Here is a 22,253-nt window from a genome sequence, read left to right on the forward strand (position 1 = left end):
CTTAACTTTGTTGAGCATTTCCCATATAGTGTGTTATTTCCCATACAGTGTGTTATTTCCCATATAGAGTGCTACAGCCTATATTGCTTTATTGGGTTAGCTAGTGTGTTCCCTTAAATTCAGTGTAATGGGTACTACATGTCATGAACTGATGGCTGCACGCACTAGGGATTATGTTTTTAACCTGTGTTTATGTGTATATGTGTATACATATTCTATAACCTGTGTATATATATTCTATGGATTTTCTAGAATATTTAGTACATCTATAATAATTATATATAAGTCCTGAAATTAGAGCATGTCGGGTTTTGGTCATGCGCAAAAGTTTTTTGCTTGCTAACCCACAGCCACAAAATATTTACTACTGGCGGTGATAGCGCTCAAGCAAAAGCACTAAATAGCATGTATAGCTTGTAATATAGCCCTATGTTTATAAATATAAACAGAAAAATAAGCAGCCTAGTAGGAACAAACAGCTCAGTGGCTTGTTCTGTGGCCCGGTTACCATAAAGGAAAGCTTTCCTTGCCTTATGTGCTTAGAGGGATATGGCTGCACCTCACTGACAAGGCCCAAAGGAGGCTGAAACAATCATCTGAGGTTGCCATGTTCCTTGTTCAGAGGATGATTGCCTGCTATTTTGGGGCAGTACTGACTTTACTAGGCAGGATAAGACTGATATACTTCAGGAAATGTTTCCTCTGTGAAAAGCACAATTGGACTAAAAGAAGCTATTCCCAGGTGGTAACAGGGCCATAGAACAAGCCACTGAGCTGTTCTTCATTCTTGGCAGACTGCTTTTCTTTCTGTTTGTATTTGTATTATGGCCCTGGGGAAAGTCTCCCTAAGGGTGATGGGGTGAACTAGATGTGGACTCCTTGCCTAATATACTTATAGAGATATTGCTGCACCTCACTGACGAGACCCAAAGGAGGCCAAAATTATCACCTGGGGATGCTCATGTTTAGAGGAGGATTGCCTGGAATTTAGGGGCTGGACTGGCCTTACTATGGAAGATCAGACTGATATACTTCAGGAAAGTTTTCCTATATGAAGAGCACAATTGAGCTAAAAGAAGGTGGTAACTGGGCCATTGAACAAGTCACTGAGCTGTTGCTTGTTCTGGGCAAACTATCGGCTAGATTTAGAGTTTGGCGTTAGCCGTCAAAACCAGCGTTAGAGGCTCCTAACGCTGGTTTTGGGCTACCGCTGGTATTTAGAGTCAGTCAGGAAAGGGTCTAACGCTCACTTTGCAGCCGCGACTTTTCCATACCGCAGATCCCCTTACGTCAATTGCGTATCCTATCTTTTCAATGGGATCTTTCTAACGCCGGTATTTAGAGTGGTGGCTGAAGTGAGCATTAGAAATCTAATGACAAAACTCCAGCCGCAGAAAGAAAACAGGAGTTAAGAGCTTTCTGGGCTAACGCCAGTTCATAAAGCTCTTAACTACTGTGCTCTAAAGTACACTAACACCCATAAACTACCTATGTACCCCTAAACCGAGGCCCCCCCACATCGCAGCAACTCTATTAAATTTTTTTAACCCCTAATCTGCCGACCGCACACCGCCGCCACCTAAGTTATCCCTATGTACCCCTAATCTGCTGCCCCTAATACCGCCGACACCTACATAATATTTATTAACCCCTAATCTGCCGCCCCGGTATCGCTGACACCTGCATATTTTTTTAACCCCTAATCTGCCGCTCCGTAGACCGCTGCAACCTACATTATACCTATGTACCCCTAATCTGCTGCCCCTAACACAGCCGACCCCTATATTATATTTATTAACCCCTAATCTGCTGCCCCCAACGTCGCCTCCACCTACCTACAATTATTAACCCCTAATCTGCCGACCGGACCACACCGCTACTATAATAAATGTATTAACCCCTAAAGCTAAGTCTAACCCTAACACTAACACCCCCTAACTTAAATATAATTTAAATCTAACGAAATAAATTAACTCTTATTAAATAAATTATTCCTATTTAAAGCTAAATACTTACCTGTAAAATAAACCCTAATATAGCTACAATATAAATTATAATTATATTGTAGCTATTTTAGGATTAATATTTATTTTACAGGCAACTTTGTAATTATTTTAACCAGGTACAATAGCTATTAAATAGTTAATAACTTTTTAATAGTTACCTAGTTAAAATAATTACAAAATTACCTGTAAAATAAATCCTAACCTAAGTTACAATTAAACCTAGCACTACACTATCAATAAATTAATTAAATAAAATACCTACAATTACCTACAATTAAACCTAACACTACACTATCAATAAATTAATTAAATACAATACCTACAAATAAATACAATGAAATAAGCTAACTAAAGTACAAAAAATAAAAAAGAACTAAGTTACAAAAAATAAAAAAATATTTACAAACATTAGAGAAATATTACAACAATTTTAAACTAATTACACCTACTCTAAGCCCCCTAATAAAATAACAAAGACCCCCAAAATAAAAAAAATGCCCTACCCTATTCTAAAATTAAAATAGAAAAGCTCTTTTACCTTACCAGCCCTGAAAAGGGCCCTTTGCGGGGCATGCCCCAAAGAATTCAGCTCTTTTGCCTGTAAAAAGAAAACATACAATACCCCCCCCAACATTACAACCCACCACCCACATACCCCTAATCTAACCCAAACCCCCCTTAAATAAACCTAACACTAAGCCCCTGAAGATCTCCCTACCTTGTCTTCACCACGTCGGGTTCACCGATCGATCCAGAAGCGCCTCCGATGTCTTGATCCAAGCCCAAGTGGGGGGCTGAAGATGTCCATGATCCGACTGAAGTCTTCATCCAAGCGGGAGCTGAAGAGGTCCATGATCGGGCTGAAGTCTTCTATCAAGCAGCATCTTCAATCTTCTTTCTTCCGGATCCATGGTCATCGCGCCGACGTGGAACATCCATCTTCACCGACGACTTCCTGACGAATGACGGTTAATTTAAGGGATGTCATCCAAGATGGCGTCCCTCGAATTCCGATTGGCTGATAGGATTCTATCAGCCAATCGGAATTAAGGTAGGAAAATTCTGATTGGCTGATGGAATCAGCCAAAAAGATTCAAGTTCAATCCGATTGGCTGATCCGATCAGCCAATCAGATTGAGCTTGCATTCTATTGGATGATTGGAACAGCCAATCGGATTGAACTTGAATCTGATTGGCTGATTCCATCAGAGTAGGTGTAATTAGTTTAAAATTGTTGTAATATTTTTCTAATGTTTGTAAATATTTTTTTATTTTTTGTAACTTAGTTCTTTTTTATTTTTTGTACTTTAGTTAGTTTATTTCATTGTATTTATTTGTAGGTATTGTATTTAATTAATTTATTGATAGTGTAGTGTTAGGTTTAATTGTAGGTAATTGTAGGTATTTTATTTAATTTATTTATTGATAGTGTAGTGTGGTTAGGATTTATTTTACAGGTAATTTTGTAATTATTTTAACTAGGTAACTATTAAATAGTTATTAACTATTTAATAGCTATTGTACCTGGTTAAAATAATTACAAAGTTGCCTGTAAAATAAATATTAATCCTAAAATAGCTACAATATAATTATAATTTATATTGCAGCTATATTAGGGTTTATTTTACAGGTAAGTATTTAGCTTTAAATAGGAATAATTTATTTAATAAGAGTTCATTTATTTAGTTAGATTTAAATTATATTTAACTTAGGGGGGGTGTTAGTGTTAGGGTTAGACTTAGCTTTAGGGGTTAATACATTTATTATAGTAGCGGTGTGGTCCGGTCGGCAGATTAGGGGTTAATAATTGTAGGTAGGTGGAGGCGACGTTGGGGGCAGCAGATTAGGGGTTAATAAATATAATATAGGGGTCGGCTGTGTTAGGGGCAGCAGATTAGGGGTACATAGGTATAATGTAGGTTGCAGCGGTCTACGGAGCGGCAGATTAGGGGTTAAAAAATATAATATAGGGGTCGGCGGTGTTAGGGGCAGCAGATTAGGAGTACATAGGTATAATGTAGGTTGCGGCGGTGTACGGAGCGGCAGATTAGGGGTTAAAAAAAATATGCAGTTGTCAGCGATAGCGGGGGCGGCAGATTAGGGGTTAATAAATATAATATAGGGGTCGGCGGTGTTAGGGGCAGCAGATTAGGAGTACATAGGTATAATGTAGGTTGCGGCGGTGTACGGAGCGGCAGATTAGGGGTTAAAAAAAATATGCAGTTGTCAGCGATAGCGGGGGCGGCAGATTAGGGGTTAGGGGTGTTTAGACTCGGGGTTCATGTTAGAGTGTTAGGTGCAGACTTAGGAAGTGTTTCCCAATAGGAAACAATGGGGCTGCGTTAGGAGCTGAACGCTGCTTTTTTGCTTTTTTTTTTTTTTTCAGCTCAAACTGCCCCATTGTTTCCTATGGGGATATCGTGCACAAGCACATTTTTTAAGCTGGCCGCGTCCGTAAGCACCGCTGGTATCGAGAGTTGCAGTGGCGGTAAATTATGCTCTACGCTCCTTTTTTGGAGCCTAACGCAGCCATTCTGTGAACTCTAAATAGCAGCGGTATTTAAAAGGTGCGGGGGGAAAAAAGCACGCGTAGCCAGTGGCGTCACTAGGGTTGGTGTCACCCGGTGCGGTAAGTCATGGTGTCACCCCCCCCCAGAAAGCAGACACACACAAAAACACAGGCAAACACTCAGACACACTTAAAAGCATACTCAGATGCACACACAAACACTCGGAAACACACTCAGACACACACACAAAAATACACACACAAAAACACTGAGACACACAAAAACTCAGACACACATATACAAAATATGTAAACTGCACTGCATTAATTATGAAGCTCATGCCTAGAGCTGCTCCCTGGCTCAGCAGAACATCAAATGAAAGATAAACAGAGCACTCTAAAATAAATCACTGAAGAAAAGGTTTAGGCACGCAAACTATGAAAATTCTGCTCTCTGACTCTGTTCCAAGTTTGTCAGTGCACAGCCCTGGGCCGCATGTCACTGAGCAGCACAGATAGGCAGGCAGGTTTAGGCTAGCAGCGCGACTTTGCAAGCCCCACGGCACACCCACAACATTCATAGTGAAATTGGGCAGGGGAGGAGCAAAGTACAAACAAGCAAAAGCAGCCGGGAAAACTATTTGTTGAAATTGCAGCACTGGCTCAAGGGGCAAAAAAATTGTGTGTCTACAACTTCCCCAGTCCCACTAATGTTCACAAATGCCAGCATCTAATAAAATAATCTATGCATCTCAACATTGTATTTCTTTGAATTTCAATAAAATTAAAAAAAAAAAAATTTTTTTTTTTGGTGTCACCCCCTGGAGGGTGTCACCCAGGTGCGGCCCGCACCCCCCTAGTGACGCCACTGCACATAGCTAACGTACCCCTTTGGCCGCAGAACTCTAAATCTAGCCGCAAGTCTCTTTGCCTATGTGTATAATACATATTTCAAGGAATAAAAAAAAATAATCATCTTTTAAAAATCTTCATTTGTTACACTTAAAACTTTTTTTTAACAACTCTCTAAATGTTCAAATTGAATGCGATGACAAATTACTCATTAATGTCCTTTTAGGGGAAACTTAAATTGTTTATTTCTTGTTAAGCACTCCTTGAAGAGGTATACTCTGCTGTCATTGCCAAAAGATCATTGCAAAAGTTCCCTGTCCTGATGTGGGGATGGGCTTGTTGCAGGGGGTGAGGCTACAAATTGCTATCCCTCTTTAGTGATGAATAATCTAACTGGGAACCCGCATCTGTATTTAATACCCTTATCTCTCAGGATATTGATGCAAAACATATAATTTCTGCAGAGCTGTAGGGTATGGGGTGATACATCGGGGAAGATCTGTAATTCTGCAAATTTACCAGTTAAAGCTCATTCCTTAGTTAGGGCTCTCAGAAAATTATCTTAAAAGGTTTAAAAATGTATTTTGGCAATGACATCACAAGGCTTCTCTCCTTATCTACTGATCTATGTCTCAAAACTTGGTGGGCTCTATCTATTAGTGCTTTTTTGTCAAGAGAAGAGCCCAGCACTGTTTTAAGCAGCCCTTGGAGAAAGTCCTCTACATCTTGTGGTAATACAGTTTAAAGGATGCCTCTGACTCTTTTATTATTGCACTGTGATCTATCTTCCAAGTCGGCGAGCTTGGTTTCAAGGTCAGAAATTTTGTTTTTCTTGTTCTTGGGAATAGTTTAAGAGATTAGTATGATCCACTGCGCTGCAAGGTCTTTCTGCTTGCTCTCAAGCACATCAGTCCACTATCCAGTTGCCGTAATATCCCTATTAGGTCAGCTGGGGTCTTATCAAAGAATCGTAATGGGAAGCTAATAAGGTTTTGATTGAGTCCACTAGATTATTAGAGGGATTCTCGTTCTGTTAGGAATGAGATGAGTGTTGTTTAAATGTTACACTAATCAGGGCATCAGCCAATAGAATGCGAGCTCAATCCTATTGGCTGATCGCAATGAGATTTACTCCTTATCAATCTGATTGACCAAGATTGGGAATTTAATCACTGAGCCTACCCCTGACCTAAGCCTCGTAAGAAGGCTGTAAGATTGCAGACTACGACACAGGAAAATGACGGCTGCAGTTAGCTGGGAGAAGAAAGTTCTGAGTTCCCTTGAGGCTGCCCTCAAACAAACGGAATTGCAGCTGCTCAGAGTTTTAGCAGAGATGACACCCTTACAACAGCCAACTCCATGTACTATATGGAGAAAAGATGTACAGAGCAATGCTGAGGATACGCTAGCTGCAAATACTTCAATATGCGGCACTACAACAGAAGAACAGGCTTACTCTACAGAAGAGCACCTGTGGATGGCAGAACCTAGATCGCTAGTAGCAAGTCACCAGACTTCTTGTCTATATCATACCCCCGGTAACTTTGAGCCACATAATTACAGCGAACTATTTGGGAGAAGCTGTCTGTTCTAGGGGGAGACCGGAGATGGCTAGCTCCATTCACACAAGAGGGAGACCTATGCAGGCCCCAGTGTTCTCACAACGATAAGGTGTTTTTTTACCCAATTACATACCCTGAGAAGATCCTGTGTCCATTAAGCATGAAGCTGCCTTCCGTTGACATCTTGCTTGGGACAACGATATTGTCATGGGATTCTCAGTCTCTGTACTATTTTAATCCGGAGCAGCCACACAAGCCATTCTCATGCCATAATTACCACACTCAGAAAATAGGGGTGGGATAGACCTATTTCTGTCTTCTCCCTCAATTAGACTGATGTACTCCCTTTGCACACAGATTTTGCAGGAAAACCTGCCAAGTTATCTTTTGGGACTGATCATATTTACTGTTTATTAAGTTTTTCACTGTTGGTTAATATAACTTGTGTAGTATGTTTATAAATGTTGTCCCTAGGGTATGTTTTTGACAGGTTGACATCGCCATCTGGAGTTTAATGCTGCAACGATCTCTCAAATATTACTTATGAGTTCCCTCAGCGTATGCATGCTTTTTCTTTAATATGTTTGAGAAATATTCTGCCTATGGCTCATAACTAGTATAAAGGTCCACCTATTGGTGCTACTATGTCAGGTTACCATTTCTGGTGACTTGAAATATTTAAAGGTGCAACAAGTTATACTTTTAAACAACTAGTTAAATTCAGATACAAAAAATCTCCCACACCCACGTAGCTTTAAGATGATTGTATAGGTTACATGTGGTGAAGCAGTTATATAATATTTTCCTAACCTGATGCTCAGAGTCCATTAGGAGCTCCTTACATGTCACTGCAGGTAATATGTGTGTACTAATTTGGCGTGTTTTGAGGGGGCTACTATATTTATGCCGAGATTCCTACAAGTAATTGTTGTCTTGCTGTGCCGTCAGTGGCCGAGATGGCACAGTCTAGATCATAACTATAATGTTAAAGAGGAATCCCTATAATGTTTCAATCTCTACTAGCCCTAACAGCCATCTTTACATATTGATCGTTAGCAGTACTCTTATGACCCTTATGTAAGTAATTTGGGACTCCCGATGAGACTATAATCTCTCTATGGGACAATTAATAGATGATAACTCTCTCTCCATATACATTTATATGTTTCTAGTTTCATAAGGCACTATCTAGAATGCTATTGATCATGTGAGGTTAATATGGTGTATAATGTTGTCTTCTATTTTATTTGTTCTGTTTTTTTATTTGTTTGTATCCATTACGAAATTTGTCATGCTTTGTCTAACTGTGTATAGTACTTGCTGTTTGATCTTTTAATTAATGTAGACCCATAAAATACTTGATTTTCTTTAATATGGTTCTACAAGCCACAAGTATCTCCCTATTACTTAGCTAATTTAATGGTTTGGTCTTCAGTGACTCTTTATAGCGAATAAAAGAAAGGTATCTCCCCTCACCCTTTCCCACTCTGTGAGATAGAGTGGGTCATATCCAATACCCTTTTCCGTCTCCGTCCAGTGGTGACAGCAATCCCTAAGGGGAGATACAAGATATATCTTTTTACCATATTGGTTTAGTGGTGACATAATCCCAGAGGAGTGATACATTTACCTGAGTACATTATATGGTCAAAACTTGATGCATGGATCTTATATTTTCTCACAATTTTTTCCTACCATATGGCTCTACCCTGTAGTCGATAAGTTAGTGGACCACACAAGACGCCAATAGTTTCATTGTTTTTTTTGTTTTTTTTATATATAATATTGGCCCTTGGGGGATAAGCCCCCATACCCCATAATATTACTTTTTACCTATGTCCCATAGGGACACAATTGGACCCTCTTCAGATGTTACCAAGTCTAAGCCCCTGCATCCTTATAGGCTCCGCCCCCATACCCCAACCCTTTACCCTCTCACTTCTTTTCCTGAACTGAGGGGTCATTTTTTCCCTTTGTGAACATTTAAACTGAGCCATTTCGCTAAACATTGCCCATAACTCCCTACCACACTTCTCTGCACCTCTGAGGTTACTTTGTAAGCAGTGGAAAATGTATCCTATAGAAATTCATTCTGGTTTTTCATGTAAGTCAGTATGTTTTATTATCCACTGTTTTTACAATTTACTGATGTTTTATTTTGTGTACCTGAATGTACTATGATGAATCCTTTGCAATCTTACTAAGGGACATAGTGGACACGCTCCTATTGGATATCTTATTGAATCCTGTTGATAATGTGGCTTACCATTAGTGATTGCTAAATGTTCTGATACAGCAAAAAGTTCCAATGGAACTATTCGTAATGACTTGACAACATGTATACTACTGTATCTGATGTATATGTCTTTATTTGTTGACAACCTGTAAACTTTCCTGTTCAATGATTATTTGGTGACTTATGCACAAAATCCTTCAATAAAACAATTTTTTGGGGAAAAAATTAGCTATAATAACTATGTCTATATTATAAACCCTGTGACTGGCCACTTACCTTGCTATTTTTGTCTTGTTCAAGGCTATTGGATATGATCCATTTGGGTTTTTGAACTCTATTCAGATATTACTGGAAATGTTATCAATGTGTGTGTTTGATTTCATAATTGATTAACAAACTGTTCTGGTAAATGTAACAAACAATTAAAAGTCAATAGAGAATATAACATTTGTTTCACATGAATTGTCCAAAATGTTAATATGTCAACCTACCACAGTATTTAAGATCATATATATAAAAGATCAACTAATAATTAGAATTATTTTTATTATTATCAGTGATATCAGTCATATTATTATTTCAAATTGGCTATGGAGAGTGAATATAATATTCAATGTAGGTAACTAAATGCAAAATATGCTTAGTGTTACCATCATTGTTTTACCCCTTCAGTAAATGTTTCACAATACATTAAAACCTTCCAAGTTAAATTTCCCTTCATGTAATGTGTGAGAGACGATGGCCTAGATGCAATAAAACCTATCGGTGAAACAAATATCTCTAAGAAAAGACTTGCTGTAACACAACAAACTGAAAAATTGCAGAATTTAAAAAGATTAGTACTTGCCCCATAATATGTTTGCAAGTTTTGAGTGACTCTCCATTATAGTTAATGAAGAAGCATCTATCTCATAACTGTTCACATCTTGGCACATTGAACAAGTTCCACTGTGAAGTATACAGGCATCAAGAAATACCTTCAAATGTTACAGAACAATATATATATATATATATATATATATATATACAAACAAAAAAGGTATTGGCGCACATCCATTTTCAAAAGCACAACATATTTTTTGAACTGCTGCAAAAAAATGCCTGCAAACAACATCAAGAGACAATTTTTCTTTTTAAATAAAATTGGGATCTTAGTCACACAATATGGCCATATTTTGCTTAGCCAGTCACCACTTACAAGGTGCCCCAATATAGACTGGTCCTAACACTACAGTTCTTTGCCACAGTGGGCTGAATAATTCCTGCTTTTACTCTTCATAATAGAATGAGACTCCCTGGCTTAATATTCACAACTCTATTACTCTGTCATGAGCACACCTGAGTTTGGGTGGGGTGCTTTAACCAATGGGAGATGGTCAGTCTCCCTGATTATGTTTTAATACAAATACAAAATTTGGTTTAGCACACCTTACAAAAAGTTTATATACACAACTTTGGATATGACCCAGTAATTACACAAACAAAAAAGGTATTGGCGCACATCCATTTTCAAAAGCACAACATATTTATTTTGCATGATGTACCGAGTCCATGGATTCATCCATACTTGTGAGATATTATCCTTCCTAACAGGAAGTGGCAAAGAGAGCACCACAGCAGAGCTGTCTATATAGCTCCCCCCTTAACTCCACCCCCCAGTCATTCTCTTTGCCGGCTCTAAGCAGGAAGGGTAAAGTGAAAGAGGTGTTAAGCTGTTAGTTTATTTTATCTACAATCCTGGGGTCGATCCGATAAAAATCATCGCCCGCAAAAGTCGGCGACGCCAATATTTGCGCGGGTTTGGTATCCTATATACGGCGTAACCTAGAAGTTACGCGCGTATATTTCTGCCGTCGCCCGTAGTTTTTTGGGCCATAGGCAGGTATACCAAACCCGCGCAATTTGGTATCCAATATACAGCGTATGGACTTACGTGGCGAAAATGGAGAAATCTTACTCCATTTTCACCTCGCCACAAAAAGCAGCCGTAAGAAGCCTTACGCTGACTATTGGAGCCCTGTAACTCCCTAAACTGGCTGCTAAAATAAACCTAACACCTAACGCATGCGCAATGTCTATCTCCCTGTCAACCGCGATCTTCTAAAATAAACCTAACGCATGCGCAATGTCTATCTCCCTGTCAACCGCGATCTGCTAAAATAAACCTAACACCTAACGCATGCGCAATGTCTATCTCCCTGTCAACCGCGATCCCCCGCCGCAATCCCTAATAAAGTATTTAACCCCTAAACCGCCGCCATCTACATAAACTAACCCCCTACTGTGAGCCCCTAAAACCGCCACCATCTAACTGATCTATCCCCTAATGTGAACCCCTAAAACCGCCACCATCTAAATGATCTATCCCCTAATGTGAACCCCTTACACCGCCGCCATCTATATTAAAATTATTAACCCCTAATTTAATCTACCTACCCCGCCGCCAGCTATATTATCTATATTAACCCTAAGTATATTATAGTTAATATAGTTATTACATTATATATATTAACTATATTAACCCTAATTATATTAGGGTTAATATAGTTAATATAGTTACTATAGTATTTATATTAACTATATTAACTCTATCTAACCCTAACATCTAACCCTAACACCCCTAACTAAATTCTTATTAAATAAATCTAATTCATATTATAAACTAAAATATTCCTATTTAAATCTAAATACTTACCTATAAAATAAACCCTAAGATAGCTACAATATAATTAATAATTACATTATAGCTATGTTAGGGTTTATATTTATTTTACAGGTAAATTGTTAATTACTTTAACTAGGTATAATAGCTATTAAATAGTTATGAACTATTTAATAGCTACCTAGTTAAAATAATTACCTGTAAAATAAATCCTAACCTAAGTTACAAATACACCTACACTATCAATAAATTAAATAAACTACAAATATCTATCTAAAAATACAATTAAATAAACTAACCTAAATTACAAAAAAAACAAACACTAAATTACAAAAAAATAAAAAAAAGATTACAAGATTTTTAAGCTAATTACACCTATTCTAAGCCCCCTAATAAAATAATAAAGCCCCCCAAAATAAAAAAATTCCCTACCCTATTCTAAATTAAAAAAAGTTCAAAGCTCTTTTACCTTACCAGCCCTTAAAAGGGCCTTTTGTGGGGGCATGCCCCAAAGAAAACTGCTCTTTTGCCTGCAAAAAAACCCACAATACCACCCCCCAACATTACAACCCACCACCCACATACCCCTAATCTAACCCAAACCCCCCTTAAATAAACCTAACACTACCCCCCTGAAGATCTCCCTACCTTGTATTCACCCAGCCGGGCCGAACTCCTTATCCGATCCAGGCGATGTGTTCCAGCAAGTGGCAGTGAAGTCTTCTTCCATCCGGGCGATGTCTTGAAGCAAGCGGCAGAGAGTCTTCTTCCATCGGCGATGTCTTCAAGCAAATCGGCATCTTCAATCTTCTTTCTTCGCTCCTCCGCCACGGAGCATCCTTCCGGCACGACGACTTCCCGACGAATGAGGTTCCTTTAAATGACGTCATCCAAGATGGCGTCCGCCGAATTCCGATTGGCTGATAGGATTCTATCAGCCAATCGGAATTAAGGTAGAAAAATCTGATTGGCTGATTGAATCAGCCAATCAGATTCAAGTTCAATCCGATTGGCTGATAAGAGTTTAGTTAGGATGTTAGAGTTAGATAGGGTTATTATACTTAATATATATATAATATAATAACGATATTAACTATATTAACCCTAATATAATTAGGATTAATATAGTTAATATATATAATATAATAACTATATTAACTATATTAACCCTAATATAATTAGGGTTAATATAGTTAATATAGCTGGCGGCGGTGTGGGGGGATTAGATTAGGGGTTAATACATTTATTATAGGTGGCCGCGGTGTAGGGGGATGTAGATTGTAGGCAAAAGAGCAGTTTACTTTGTGACAAAGCCCCGCCAAAAGCCCTTTTAAGGGCTGGCAAAAGAGCTGTTACTTTGGGGCAATGCCACGCAAAAAAGCCCTTTTCAGAGCTATTTGTAGGGTTAGACTTAGGTTTAGTGGTAGGGATAGTTTAGTATTTTAGGGGTTAAATAATTTAATATAGATGGCAGCGGGGTAGGGGGATTAGATTAGGGGTTAATAATTTTAAAATAGATAGTGGCGGGGTAGGGGCTCACTTTAGGGGGTAGGTAAGGTATATGGCGGCGGTGTTAGTGGCTCACTTTAGAGGGTTATAGATTTAATATAGCTGGCGGCGGTTTAGGGGTTAATAACTTTATTATGTTGCGGCGGGCTCCGGGAGCGGCGGTTTAGGGGTTAATACATATTTTATTGTTAGGCTAGTGAGGGGGGATAGCGGATAGAGGGTTAGACGTGCCGGGCTATGTTAGGGAGGTGTGTTAGACAGTGCGGGTGATTTAGACTTTAGTCAGGTTTTGTAGGCGCCGGCAGTTTCTAACGTGCCGCAAGTCACTGGCGATGCCAGAAATTTGTACTTGCGCAGATTTCTGGACATCGCTGGTTTGTCAGACTTACGGCACGTTAGCATCTGACGGCAACATATATGGGATAGCTCGAGTTGCGAGCTGAAACTGCGGGCGACGCGGGTTCCCTCGCTTGCGCCGCAAACTACGATCTATATACTATTTACTCTCAGGCAGGACATAGATAAAGATTTCTGCCTGGAGGATTATGATCTTAGCATTTGTAACTAAGATCCACTGCTGTTCCCACAGAAGCTGAGGAGTACAGGAAAACCTCAGTGTGAGGAATGGTTTCTTGCTATACAGCAATGAGGTAAGTTCAGTCATATTTTCTGCAGAGACTGTGTTAACTCAGAAAGGCTGACAGTATCCCCATTAGGGGAAGGGTAAGCAGTAATCCTAGTATGAAAGAGGCTTTACTAGCTTGCATAAAGGGCTAAGTTTTTGTGGGCACTCAGTTTGTTTATGAGAAAGTAAAGGACAAACGTTTGTGTATTCAGGGAGTAACGTTTTTTATGTTTATGGGACATTTGCTTGAGGGGTCATTTGGCTTATTGGGGTTGTTATAACCCACATGGTTTTCAAACAAGGTTTGTTAGATTTGTGTAGGCCCCAGCAACATCGAGTGAGGTGGGCGGGGCCTATTTTCGCACCTCAGTTGCGCATTTAGTTTTACAGACAAGCAGCAAGCAACTTCTCTTGAGGTCTTGATAGTCTTCTGATGGCCTATTCAAAGCTTTAACCCCATATTATCGTCCCTAAGAGCAGGTAGGGCCACAGCAGAGCTGTGGCAAGGTGCTCCGGTTTTAGACAAATTTCAATCCGGTTTTGTCATTTGTGGGTTTATTGCTTATTTACTTGTGGTGCAATCCTTCTAAAGCTTAGTGGGTACACCGTAAAAATTTCGGAAAATTTGAAGCAATTTTAACCTGTTTTGCAGTTTGTGTATGCTTTTTTTCTCTTAAAGGCACAGTACCGTTTTTGCAAATTGTGTTTTTTTCTTTAAATAAAGTGTTTTCCAAGCTTGCTTGCTTTATTACTAGTCTGTTAAACATGTCTGACACTGAGGAAACTCATTGCTCAATTTGTTTAGAAGCCATTGTGGAACCCCCTCTTAGAATGTGTCCCACTTGTACTGATATGTCTATAAATTGCAAACAGCATATTTTGACTTATAAAATTTTGGCATTAAATGATTCTCAGACAGAAGGAAGTCAGGTTTTGCCATCTAGTTCTCCCCAGGTGTCACAACCGGTAATGCCCGCACAAGCAACGCCAAGTACTTCTAGTGCGTCTAATTCTTTCACCTTGCAAGATATGGCTTCAGTTATGAATACTAACCTAACAGAGGTTTTATCTAAACTGCCTGGGTTGCAAGGGAAGCGCAGTAGCTCTGGGTTAAGAACAAATGCTGAGCCTTCTGACGCTTTAGTAGCCGTATCCGATATTCCCTCACAATGTTCTGAGGTAGGGATGAGGGATTTGCTGTCTGAGGGAGAGATTTCTGATTCAGGAAAGAAGTTTCCTCAGACAGATTCAGATATGACAGCATTTAAATTTAAGTTAGAGCACCTCCGCTTATTGCTCAGGGAGGTTTTACCTACTCTGGATGATTGTGACCCTATTGTAGTTGCAGAGAAATTGTGTAAAATGGACAAATATTTAGGGGTTCCTGTTTACACTGATGTTTTTCCGGTCCCTAAGAGGATTTCGGACATTGTTACTAAGGAGTGGGATAGACCAGGTATTCCATTCGCTCCCCCTCCTGTTTTTAAGAAAATGTTCCCCATTTCTGACACCATAAAGGACTCATGGCAGAGGGTCCCTAAGGTGGAGGGAGCTATTTCTACTCTGGCTAAGCGTACAACTGATGTTTTTCTGGTCCCTAAGAGGATTTCGGACATTGGTACTAAGGAGTGGGATAGACCAGGTATTCCATTCGCTCCCCCTCCTGTTTTTAAGAAAATGTTCCCCATTTCTGACACCATAAAGAACTCATGGCAGAGGGTCCCTAAGGTGGAGGGAGCTATTTCTACTCTGGCTAAGCGTACAACTATACCAATTGAAGACAGTTGTGCTTTCATTGATCCTATGGATAAAAAGTTAGAGGGTCTCCTAAAGAAAATTTTTGTTCATCAAGGTTTTCTTCTTCAACCTATAGCATGCATTGTTCCTGTAACCACTGCAGCTGCCTTTTGGTTTGAGGCTCTGGAAGAGGCTCTTCAGATGGAGACCCCACTAGATGATATTTTGGACAGAATTAAGGCCCTTAAGTTGGCTAATTCTTTTATTACAGACGCCACTTTTCATCTTGCTAAGTTAGCGGCAAAGAATTCAGGTTTTGCCATTTTAGCGCGTAGAGCGTTATGGCTTAAGTCCTGGTCAGCTGATGTGTCATCTAAATCTAAGCTTTTCTCCATCCCTTTCAAAGGTAAGACCCTATTCGGGCCTGCACTGAAAGAGATCATTTCAGACATTACTGGAGGGAAGGGTCATACCCTCCCTCAGGATAAGTCAAATAAGACAAGGACCAAACAAAATAATTTTTGTTCCTTTCGAAACTTCAAGAGTGGTCACACTTCCTCTTCCTCTGCTGCAAAGCAAGAGGGGAACTTTGCTCAATCCAAGCCAACCTGGAGACCTAATCAGGCTTGGAACAAGGGTAAACAGGCCAAAAAGCATGCTGCTGCCACTAAGTCAGCATTAAGGGGTAGCCCCCGATCCGGGACCGGATCTAGTAGGGGGCAAACTCTCTCTCTTTACTCAGGCCTGGGCAAGAGACGTTCAGGATTCCTGGGCAGTAGAAATTGTAACCCAGGGATACCTTCTAGATTTCAAGGATTCCCCTCCAAGGGGGAGGTTCCATCTTTCTCAATTGTCTGTAAACCCGACAAAAAGAGAGGAGTTCTTACGCTGTGTAGAAGACCTTTTTACCATGGGAGTGATCTGCCCAGTTCCAAAAGCAGAACAGGGTCAGAGGTTTTACTCCAATCTGTTTATAGTTCCCAAAAAGGAGGGAACCTTCAGACCAATTCTGGATCTCAAGATCCTAAACCAGTTCCTAAGAGTCCAATCATTCAAGATGGAGACCATTCGGACTATCTTACCATTGATCCAGGAGGGTCAATATATGACCACCGTGGACTTAAAGGATGCGTATCTATACATTCCTATCCACAAAGATCATCACCAGTTCCTCAGGTTCGCCTTTCTGGACAAGCATTATCATTTTGTGGCCCTTCCTTTCGGGTTGGCCACGGCGCCACTAATCTTCACGAAGGTGCTAGGGTCCCTTCTGGCGGTTCTAAGGCCATGGGGCATAGCAGTGGCGCCTTATCTAGACGACATTCTGATTCAAGCATCGACCTTCCAACTAGCCAAGTCTCACACGGACTTAGTGTTGGCCTTTCTAAGATCTCACGGGTGGAAGGTGAACGTAAAAAAGAGTTCTCTTTTCCCCCTCACAAGAGTTTCATTTCTAGGGACTCTGATAGACTAGGTGGACATGAAAATATTTCTGACGGAGGTCAGGAAATCAAAGATTTTGTCCACCTGCCGAGCTCTTCACTCCATTCCTCGGCCATCAGTTGCTCAGTGTATGGAGATAATCGGTCTAATGGTAGCGGCAATGGACATAGTTCCTTTTGCTCGCTTGCATCTCAGACCACTGCAACTATGCATGCTCAATCAGTGGAATGGGGATTATGCGGATTTATCCCATCAGATAAATCTGGATCAAGAGACCAGAGACTCTCTTCTTTGGTGGTTGTCACAGGATCATCTGTCCCAGGGAATGTGTTTCCGCAGGCCAGAATGGGTTATAGTGATGACAGACGCTAGCCTTCTGGGCTTGGGTGCAGTCTGGAATTCCCTAAAAGCTCAGGGTTTGTGGACTCGAAAGGAGGCTCTCCTACCGTTAAATATTCTGGAATTAAGAGTGATATTCAATGCTCTCCAGGCATGGCCTCAGCTGGCTTCGGCCAGATTCATCAGGTTTCAGTCGGACAACATCACGACTGTGGCTTATATCAATCATCAGGGCGGAACAAGGAGTTCCTTAGCAATGATAGAGGTCTCAAGGATAATCCAATGGGCAGAGGCTCACTCTTGCCATCTGTCAACAATCTTTATCCCAGGTGTAGAGAACTGGGAGGCAGATTTTCTAAGTCATCAGATTTTTCATCCGGGGGAGTGGGAACTCCATCCAGAGGTGTTTGCTCAACTGGTTCGGCTATGGGGCCCACCAGAATTGGATCTGATGGCGTCTCGTCAGAATGGCAAACTTCCTCGTTACGGCTCCAGGTCAAGGGATCCTCAGGCTGTACTGATAGATGCTCTAGCAGTACCCTGGTCATTCCACCTGGCTTATCTGTTTTCACCTTTCCCTCTCCTTCCACATCTGATATTCCACAACTTGATATGCAGACCTGGTGGACATGTCATCTCTTCCACCATGGTTTCTGCCACTGAGACAGGACCTTCTGATTCAAGGTCCATTCAAGCATCCAAATCTAATTTCTCTGCAACTGACTGCTTGGAGATTGAACGCTTGATTCTATCAAAGTGGGGTTTCTCTGAGTCAGTCATAAATACCTTGATTCAGGCTCGAAAGCCTGTTACCAGGAAAATCTATCATAAGATATGGCGTAAATATCTTTTTTGGTGCACATCCAAAGGCTGCTCCTGGAGTAAAATCAGGATTCCTAGGATTTTGTCTTTTCTCCAAGAGGGATTGGAGAAAGGATTGTCAGCTAGTTCCCTAAAAGGACAGATATCTGCTCTGTCTATTTTGTTGCACAAGCATCTGGCAAATGTTCCAGACGTTCAGGCTTTTTGTCAGGCTTTAGCTAGAATTAAGCCTGTGTTTAAATCTGCTGCTCCACCATGGAGTCTAAATTTAGTTCTCAGAGTTCTTCAGGGGGTTCCGTTTGAACCCATGCATTCCATAGATATTAAGCTTTTATCTTGGAAAGTTTTGTTCCTAGTTGCTATCTCTTCAGCTCGAAGAGTTTCTGAACTATCTGCATTACAATGTGACTCACCTTATCTTGTGTTCCATGCTGATAAGGTGGTTTTGCGTACCAAGCCTGGGTTCCTACCTAAGGTTGTTACTAACAGGAATATCAATCAGGAAATTGTTGTTCCTTCTCTATGTCCTAATCCTTCTTGTAAGAAGGAACGTCTGTTGCACAACTTGGACGTGGTTTGTGCTTTGAAATTTTATTTGCAGGCAACCAAAGATTGTCATCAAACATCTTCTTTGTTTGTTGTCTATTCTGGAAAGCGTAGGGGTCAAAAGGCTATGGTGACTTCTCTTTCCTTTTGGTTGAAAAGCATCATCCGTTTGGCTTATGAGACTGCTGGACAGCAGCCTCCTGAAAGGATTACAGCTCATTCTACTAGAGCGGTAGCTTCCACATCTGCTTTTAAAAATGATGCTTCTGTTGAACAGATTTGTAAGGCTGCGACTTGGTCTTCACTCCATACCTTTTCAAAATTTTACAAATTTGAAACTTTTGCTTCTTCGGAGGCTATTTTTGGGAGAAAGGTTTTGCAAGCAGTGGTGCCTTCCGTTTAGGTTCCTGTCTTGTCCCTCCCTTCATCCGTGTCCTAAAGCTTTGGTATTGGTATCCCACAAGTAAGAATGAATCCGTGGACTCGGTACATCATGCAAAAGAAAACAAAATTTATGCTTACCTGATAAATTTCTTTCTTTTACGATGTACCGAGTCCACGGCCTGCCCTGTCTATTCAAGACAGATGGTATTTTTTATTAAGAACTTCAGTCACCTCTGCACCTTATAGTTTCTCCTTTTTCTTCCTTGGCCTTCGGTTGAATGACTGGGGGGTGGAGTTAAGGGGGAGCTATATAGACAGCTCTGCTGTGGTGCTCTCTTTGCCACTTCCTGTTAGGAAGGATAATATCCCACAAGTAAGTATGAATCCGTGGACTAGGTACATCGCAAAAGAAAGAAATTTATCAGGTAAGCATAAATTTAGTTTTTTTGAACTGCTGCAAAAAATGCCTGCAAACAACATCAAGAGACAATTTTTCTTTTTAAATAAAATTGGGATCGTAAACACACAATATGGCCATATTTTGCTTAGCCAGTCACCACTTACAAGGTGCCCCAATATAGACTGGTCCTAACACTACAGTTCTTTGTCACAGTGGGCTGAATCATTCCTGCTTTTACTCTTCATAATAGGATGAGACTCCCTGGCTTAATATTCACAACTCTATTACTCTGTCATGAGCACACCTGAGTTTGGGTGGGGTGCTTTAACCAATGGGAGATGGTCAGTCTCCCTGATTATGTTTTAATACAAATACTAAATTTGGTTTAGCACACCTTACAAAAGTTTATATACTCAACTTTGGGAGTGCTGCCAATATGACCCAGTAATTACACAAACAAAAAAGGTATTGGCGCACATCCATTTTCAAAAGCACAACATATTTTTTGAACTGCTGCAAAAAAATGCCTGCAAACAACATCAAGAGACAACTATTCTTTTTAAATAAAATTGTGATCTTAGTCACACAATATGGTTATATTTTGCTTAGCCAGTCACCACTTACAAGGTGCCCCAATATAGACTGGCCCTAACACTACAGTCCTTTGCCACAGTGGGCTGAATCATTCCTGCTTTTACTCTTCATAATAGAATGAGACTCACTGGCTTAATATAGTTGTCTCTTGATGTTGTTTGCAGGCATTTTTTAGCAGCAGTTCAAAAAAATATGCTGTGCTTTTAAAAATGGATGTGCGCCAATACCTTTTTTGTTTGTGTAATTACTGGGTCATATTGGCAGCACTCCCAAAGTTGTGTATATAAACTTTTTGTAAGGTGTGCTAAACCAAATTTTGTATTTGTATTAAAACATATCAGGACTGACCATCTCCCATTGGTTAAAGCAGCCCACCCAAACTCAGGTGTGCTCATGACAGAGTAATAGAGTTGTGAATATTAAGCCAGGGAGTCTCATTCTATTATGAAGAGTAAAAGCAGGAATGATTCAGCCCACTGTGGCAAAGGACTGTAGTGTTAGGACCAAGTCTATATTGGGGCACCTTGTAAGTGGTGACTGGCTAAGCAAAATATGGCCATATTGTGTGACTAAGATCCCAATTTTATTTAAAAAGAATAGTTGTCTCTTGATGTTGTTTGCAGGCATTTTTTGCAGCAGTTCAAAAAATATGTTGTGCTTTTGAAAATGGATGTGCGCCAATACCCTTTGTTTGTGTAATTACTGGGTCATATTGGCAGCACTCCCAAAGTTGTGTATATAAACTTTTTGTAAGGTGTGCTAAACCAAATTTTGTATTTATTTTTATATATATATATATCCAAAAAAATGTGGTTACAATTCCATGTAATGTTATAGCCATTTAAGGAAGAAAAAAGTCAAAACTAATCTTCCATTATTTAGATAGGTCATGCTGTTTTAAACAACTTTCCATTTAAATTTGCTTTGTTCTCTTGAAATTTTTTGTTTAGAGTAAACCTAGGTAGGCTAATAAGAGCATTGTTTCCAAATGGCTAAAGGCACGTGCACGCTCCTGAGCTTACCTAAGATTATTCTTTTACAAAGCATACCAAGAAAACTAAGAAAAATTTGGATTATCCTAATTTGTGAAAGTATAATCTAGATTTTATTAAAGACACAGAGACAATTATTTTGCTTTCTTTCTTTTACTACTTTCAATGCAGTTTTCAAAAGTACATAGAAAATAACATAAATAACTGACAATATTTAAAAATGACAGCATACATCATAAACAGACCAGTAACCAATAAAAAGTGGAAACTGGTTAAAACAGAACAAACTGCTTTCCGGTTGTACCCACTTGGTTGGTTTCACAGCTTTCCCTGGCTCACTACTGTTCACTCCGTAAATTACCGGACTTCTCCGTCGGATGAATAAGTCGGCCAGGAAGGTTATCACTATGGCATTTAAAGATACAGGTAAAGCACCTGTTGAACAGGAAGTGGCCATTCATCGTATCAGAATAACTCTCACAAGTCGTAATGGGAAATCCCTTGAACAAGTATGTGCTGATTCGATCAAAGGAGCAAAAGTAAAGAACTTGAAAGTAAAAGGAAATGTGTGCATGCCCACCAAGACTCTTCGCATTACTACAAGGAAAACACCATGTGGTGAAGGTTCCAAAACATGGGATCGTTTTCAAAAGCGTATCCACAAGTGCCTGATTGACCTTCACAGTCCATCTGAGAAAAGATTTTTATTGAAGCGAGGACTTGCAGTTCACATGAGATGGCAAGAATCTACTTGACAAAAGATTCTGAATATTGATTGGAAACTAAAATAAAATATACAATAAAAAATGATACAATTTATTGGAGGGGAAAAAAACAAAATATACAGGGAATGAAAATACTTGTCTATGTGTCTTTAATAACATCTAGATTATACATTCACAAGTTATGATAATCCGAATTTTAGTAAAAGACCAGAGACTCATATTTTGCTAGTTTAAAGCACACTAACAAAATAACTTTAAAGAGGCATGTTCAATGGGTTAAAAATAAAAATGTTTAAAAATTGAATTAGAA

General features: G+C 39.8%; 1 protein-coding gene across 1 annotated transcript; it reads left to right on the forward strand.

The window, feature by feature from the left end:
* Window positions 1-21,625: 21,625 nt before the first annotated feature.
* LOC128666338 (40S ribosomal protein S20-like) lies at window positions 21,626-21,973 on the forward strand. Its single transcript, XM_053720864.1, has one exon. It carries the CDS (start codon window positions 21,626-21,628, stop codon window positions 21,971-21,973), a length of 348 nt encoding a protein of 115 aa, XP_053576839.1.
* The last annotated feature ends 280 nt before the right edge of the window (window positions 21,974-22,253 follow it).

The sequence above is a fragment of the Bombina bombina genome, chromosome 1 (assembly GCF_027579735.1).
Source record: "Bombina bombina isolate aBomBom1 chromosome 1, aBomBom1.pri, whole genome shotgun sequence".
Lineage (NCBI taxonomy): Eukaryota > Metazoa > Chordata > Amphibia > Anura > Bombinatoridae > Bombina > Bombina bombina.

What these genes read in the sequence shown, in the direction of transcription:
- LOC128666338 (XM_053720864.1), top strand. Translation starts at nt 21,626, where the DNA reads ATGGCATTTAAAGATACAGGTAAAGCACCTGTTGAACAGGAAGTGGCC.